This window comes from Sparus aurata, chromosome 11 (genome assembly GCF_900880675.1).
Source record: "Sparus aurata chromosome 11, fSpaAur1.1, whole genome shotgun sequence".
NCBI classification, from domain to species: Eukaryota; Metazoa; Chordata; class Actinopteri; order Spariformes; family Sparidae; genus Sparus; species Sparus aurata.
Window position 1 is genome coordinate 4216053 of NC_044197.1, and position 6000 is coordinate 4222052.

General features: G+C 43.4%; 1 protein-coding gene across 3 annotated transcripts in view; it reads right to left on the reverse strand.

Moving 5' to 3' along the window:
- Nucleotides 1-5757, reverse strand: part of pbx1b (pre-B-cell leukemia homeobox 1b) — a 65017-nt gene extending 59260 nt beyond the window's left edge. Inside the window, exons 1-2 of one of the 3 annotated variants that reach the window (XM_030434073.1) lie at nucleotides 4915-5757; nucleotides 4037-4110 (exon numbers count right to left, since the gene is read on the reverse strand). In XM_030434073.1, the coding sequence (XP_030289933.1) occupies nucleotides 4037-4110; nucleotides 4915-5102 (262 nt within the window). In that variant the 5' untranslated portion in view covers nucleotides 5103-5757. The remainder of the gene's footprint in view (nucleotides 1-4036; nucleotides 4111-4914) is intronic. The other 2 variants (XM_030434074.1, XM_030434072.1) reach the window with 2 other exon arrangements.
- Between the last annotated feature and the right edge of the window lie 243 nt (nucleotides 5758-6000).

Below are 6000 nucleotides of genomic sequence, written 5' to 3' on the forward strand. Positions count from 1 at the left end.
AGTCAAGGAGTGGTTTTGTTTGACACTGCTGGAGATTTATGACGTTGGTGAAGTGTTTACAGAGGTCAACGCGGCTCATTTTCCAAATCAGTTTGTCAAGCATTTGCTTATCTAAAGAGGCCTTTTCATCAATCATAAAAGAAAGAAAGAAAAAAAGAAAAAGTGGTGGTGAGGAGAAAAACAGCCCGCCTTCAAAACATTAGCGAGCGAACTCTTTGGATAAAGCTGCGTCCCATTATATGTTAACTTAAATCCAGTTAGTGGAGGGATGAGGTTTCGTTTTGCCAACAGCGGCCGAGGCAAATTGTTTGGATGTATTTTTGGAAAGTCTGTGCGAGAGCCTCTCATGGCAGAACACAGCACACGGCCCGGTTGCTAGGACCGACGCTAACACAGACAGAACCCACTCCTGTTACCTTTGCTCCACATTTTTTTGGACACGTCGAGTGATATAATTAATATGCTTTATATATATATATATATATATATCATGTGCTTCGTCTCCTCTGAGGAATGCATTATGCCACACACACACACACACACACACACACACAGGATCGTGCACGGCGTCTGAAAAACATCATTCCTTTGAAGTAAAAAAAGACAACCCAAATATTCCTGGAATGAATCTGGGTGAAGACGAAGCCGACGTCTGACAAAAAAAAAAAAAAGAAGGAGGAAAAAAAAAGATTTAAAAAAAAAAGAAAGAAGAAAAAGAGGAGGTTTAAATAAAGTGTTCCTTCCTCGTCCTCTTCCTCCCGGGGTGTGTTTGCGGAACCATTGTGCTTGTTTATGCCGCACAATATTTTCTGTTGGCCATCCTTCACTTTATCCCAGTAAAAATACACAGAGTGGGTCACAAGTTCAGGCCCTAGATCAACACTGGCATTGTGTCCTGCAGGTGCTGTCAGCTGCTCCGGGGACAAGCCAGGGACGGAAAATATACACAAGCACACACACACGCGCGCACACACACACACACGCACACACACACGCACACACACACACACAGCGCTCAGACACTTGGGACAAAGTTACAGCGGCTCAGCTGCAGCTCTGACGAGGAGCTAACGCTGCTGGACTGGAAGTGTTTCACGACTGTAAGACTGAAAAACGGGACTAACAAAATTTAAACCGGGCATTTTTGGGAAACAAGCAAGTACATTACAGCTGACTGTGTCTCTAAAATCTGTGAAAGTGAATAATTAGGTGCAAATATAGTTGATTTATTCATCACTTATTCTGTCATTTGCAGCCGTGCATTTAAGTTTTATTAAAAAGTCAGTTCAGACTGAATTCTTTCATTAATGCAGCGCTCACCTCAAAACTACAAATATCATGATACTGCTGACTGAAAATGACCACAGACCATCACAACTATGATCCAATCATCAATAATTAAAGAAAAACTTAATGAGTAACAGGAAATTAACAATTCACAATTATTTTTTCAACCCTCGTCAACCACTTTAATCTAACGTTTAACTTCAAAGAATATTAACGAGGTAATAAGACAAACTCAGGAGTAAAGAAGCTGTTCTCAGAGGAGAATAAAAGGTCCTCAGAACACCGTTTGAAGCTAGAAAAGGTGGCAGGGTCCGCCACATATAAACAAAGTCAAGCAGTATGACGCTGTGTTTGCTCAGGCATAAAAAAAACTCAGTCAATGAATTAAAATTTCTTCCTTTAATGCTGGAAGTCGACGGAGCAACAAGCTGCAGCTACTTCTACAAATCTAAGTTAGTATTGATATTAAAGGTACATTATGTAGTTTTAGGGAAAGATTTTAATAAGAAGAGAAAAATCTGCTTTTAAGGAATTTCAAGCTCAACAAACTGTCACCAGGTGACAACACCATGTGTTTACAATCATCTGTGGAGCCTCCTAACTTGGTGTAACCTGCTTTCTGGGGACCGTATTACCCTCTGAGGACATCTTCGTTATTCAGTTCTGGTTAAATATCAAATAATTTTTTCTGAGTTCGAATGATTAAGAACTTTGTAAGATTGTAAATGTCGCATTTCTGAGTTTGAATTTCTTTTCCAAAACTACATACTGCCCCTTTAAGTTCAGAACTGGGATGTTTGAGAAAAATAACACAAAGAAACTCAAAATCTGGACCTTTTCACAACATCCTGAGCTCACCAGGAGAGTATTTATTATTAATTATTAATCATCAAGCCCATGTTCCACGTTCGATGAGTGACTGTAATGAGGGAAAATGTGTGAAGTCTGACGACAGACTCGGAGTGGAAACACTCTTTAACACTCCGTGTTTTATTTACACTAAAACACTGCGAGGTGTTGAGACTGCCGGAGGTGAAGAAGTGTTCCAGGCACTTAACTCTTAAGTGTGTTGATCGTGATGATTTTTGTGCCGTGGCAACCAGAGAAGAAATGCATGCCTCACCTCTGAACGTGTGTGTTGGACGTTTAAAAGCGATATATATATAAAAACAGAAAATCTGAGCAGAACGTGAAACGGTCCTCGCTGAAACTTCACAACAAAGCCAATTAAAAAAAAGCAGCACATCTCCTGTGTGAAGCTCCACGAGCTGCACCTTGTATTTATAGGTTGCCAGCTGAAAGAGAGAAGAATGGGTGTGCAGGCAGGAAGAGGTCCAAGTTACTTTGTACTCTCAGCAGAGCCGAACTTTGGATGAACTCCGAGGAGCGCCGGGGAGTAAAACACTATGCATAACTGTGTCACTCCCCCCCCTCCACCAAAAAAAAAACCTACCAAGACAACAAAAAAGAAGAGTGAGCCAGCAGGCTTCAAACGGCCCCCCGCTCTCTCCCGAGGCACTGGCCGATTCAAGATAAACTGCCGGGGCTCGTGGGGGGGTAGGCAGCGAGGTGAACTTCAATGGAAACCCTCAATGAAAACATCCATGAAAGCACCAGGCGAGAGGTCGGGATCACACACACACACACACACACACACACACGCACGAAAGAAGCAACATAAACAGCACCAGTCGACGCCGCCGCCGCCGCCACAAAAGGTCAAGTATGAGCAAGTGCAACTTCTGCTGCTACAATGAAAACAACAGCGTCCTCGCCCTCCATCCGCTCCCGTTTTTGATTTCACGCACTAATGAGTGTGAAACGCACAGGAAGCGGCTTTTTTTTTTTTCCCCGCCTCGCGCAAAAGCAGCAAAACTGGCATGTTTTGGCGACTCAATATCTCAAAGTTTTGAAAGAGTCCTACAGCACATCAGCCCCCGAAGACAGGGAAATAAAAGATGAGACGCACGCTATCAGTCTGAAGTGCACCGAATTCCATCTGTGCCAATTTCAAAAATGTCACGAGGAAAATGATTTGGAAACATGACTTACGCCTCCTATGTTACGTTATTTTCTCTCCCAGCAATTATTCTGCTGACATGCTCCCTCTCACAACCGCTTTAATAGAGAGACACACAATGCAGAAAAGAAGAGAGACGTATTCACCAGACTTGACAGTTAACTCACAAGGGGAGACATCAACGTGCTTGTGACAATTTTTGCTCAATACTCTCTATTATTCCACAATAGCATCAGGGGAAAAAAAGCCCTCATTCATATTTTGACACGATAATTGATAGGGACCGCTCGAGGTAATTGTCCACAGCTCCTATTGTGAAATAGTTTTTAAAAAAAAATAAATAAAAATAAAAAAAAAAAAAACCACGCAGACTTTTACAGCTACAGGAGGAAACACACGTCTCCACACATGTCAGTGAGATTTAGATTACAGAAATTGTGTTGAAGTGAGTGAAAATCCAACATCAGGGTTGTGACTCTGGAGTGTGAATAGCAAATTAGCCTCCTTCCCTTTTTCTGATGATAGAAGAGGCTCCACACAGAGCCGGTACTGTGCCCTCTCCTGCAGATCTGCAGAGCTCCGTTAAGTGAGAAAAATACAGTGTGCAGCTTTGTGTTGGGAGTCGACCTGCTCCAGGACGCTTTTCACTCAGTGTTTTTTTTCCTTTACGGAGGGGCGACGACAGAGCACTCTACAGGGGGGTTTAATCAGAATTAATGTGAGACGTACCTGTTTTTTCTTTGATTTCGCACAAGACATTGAAAAGAGCTGGCTTCATTCTGTGACAGTTCAGAGCGTGTTTCCTGCAACAGAGAGACGTTTATATTAAATCTGAAACTTCCTTCAGCCTCTTGAATCTGATTAAATTAACACTTTTTCTTTACTGCATTTTTTAATTTTTTATTATTATCATTATTTTGTAAGATGAATGCTGGCAGCACAATTACAGGCACTGTTGACTATTTTTTTTTTATTTTTCTTTCTCCAAATGGATGAACACCACCTGCACACCCAGCTTCATTTACTGCAACACAAATCCACTAACCTGCATGCAAAGGAACATTTTTGTTCAGCTGTATCTATCCTGCTGCACCGATCACGTGCAAATTGATTTTTCTGACCAATTATTTACATAAAAAAAAGAAAATATTCCAAATGTATAACTTTTCTCAGTCACTTCCAGCTTCGTTGAATTGAATGTGAATTACACATTATGGATGAAATCAGCTGTAAGACACAACACAGCCCATTAATTATATTTCATATTTTTTAAAAATATACATATATATATATAAATATGAGCTGTGTTTGCTGGCTTTGCATCGACACGTTGGCAGCTCTCAGTAATAAACACACTTTTATTCCCTCCTGAAAGACGCGCGGCTCTCCACTTATTCCAACGCGAATCAAACTGTGATGTGAAGGCATGCCATCGTTATTCTCTCCCTCACACTTCCATCTATCTACTCTTGCGCTCTTCTGTAAAATCAGATAATTCAACATGTATTTCCCTCCTTGTGTCTACATGTGCTATCTGTCCACTTTGCCCGCCGCCGCCGCCGCCTCCTGACAGAGGCAGGAGAGGCAGGAGAGGCTGGAGCTTTTACCTGGCTTGGGCTTCGTCCAGACTCTGATCCGTGATGGTCATAATTTGCTGTAAAATGTCTCCAATGTCCTGTTTTCTCCCGTCGCCGTCCGTTCCTCCGGTGCCTTCCTGCATGTGCTGCGGCAGGCCGGGGTGCCCTGCCATGCCCACCCCCGTGTGAGAGTGCATCAACCTCGGCTGCTCGTCCATCTCTTCTGCGCCTGCTGCCGCTGCTGCTGCTTCTCTCTCTCTCTCTCTCTATCTAATTCTGTGTGTCGCTGTTCAAATCCTGCAAAACATACATAAAAAAGGAAGAAAAAAAGAAGAAGAAGAAGAAGAAGAAGGGGTATAAAAAAAATAAAATATAAAAAAAAGATCCCGGTGGCGCGGTAATATTCGCGCCGCGCGTCTCTTCCTGTCGCCGGGGCTGTTTTCTGTGGCGCTCGCCGCGCAGAGAGGGCTGTCGGCAGGAGAGAGGAGAAAGCGGAGTCCTCCTGCTCTTGTGGCTGCTGTCTCTCTCTCTCTCTCTCTCTCTCTCCCTCTCTTTCTGTCTCTCACTCTCTCTCTCTCAGCTGGTCGGAGCTGAATGTGAAACCTGAGCTGAACTGCTGCTGCCTTCACTGGAGTAGGGTGTGCGTAAAAAAACACAGGAGGGAGAGAGAGAGATAGGCTGCCTTGGTTTTCTACTACTGACATGAAGTGGGGACACGTTTTCTTCTGATCCAGAGTCCACCCCTCCCTCTTCTCTTCTCCTCTCCTCTCTCTCTCTCTTTAAATTAGATGTGAGGAATAAGGAAGTGTGGATTTATTTCACTCACTCCATCCCCTCTTTGGGCTTTTTCTCAATGTACAGTACAGGCTGTGCAGGCCGGGCAGGCAGCACAGCAAAGAGCGTGAGGAGTCAGACTCCGCCTACGCGTCATGATTGGGAATATAAGACCATTTAGCCCCACCTTGAGGTGCCTCTCGTGAAACGTCGATCATTGGACTGTAAAGGTGGGATGCAGAGGAGAAGCGTGGGGAGATGTGGCTGCTGCTACTGCTGCTGCCTGTTTTTTTTCCCTCTGTGCAAAAAAAAAAAAAAAAAAAAAAAGAAGGAGGGAGACGT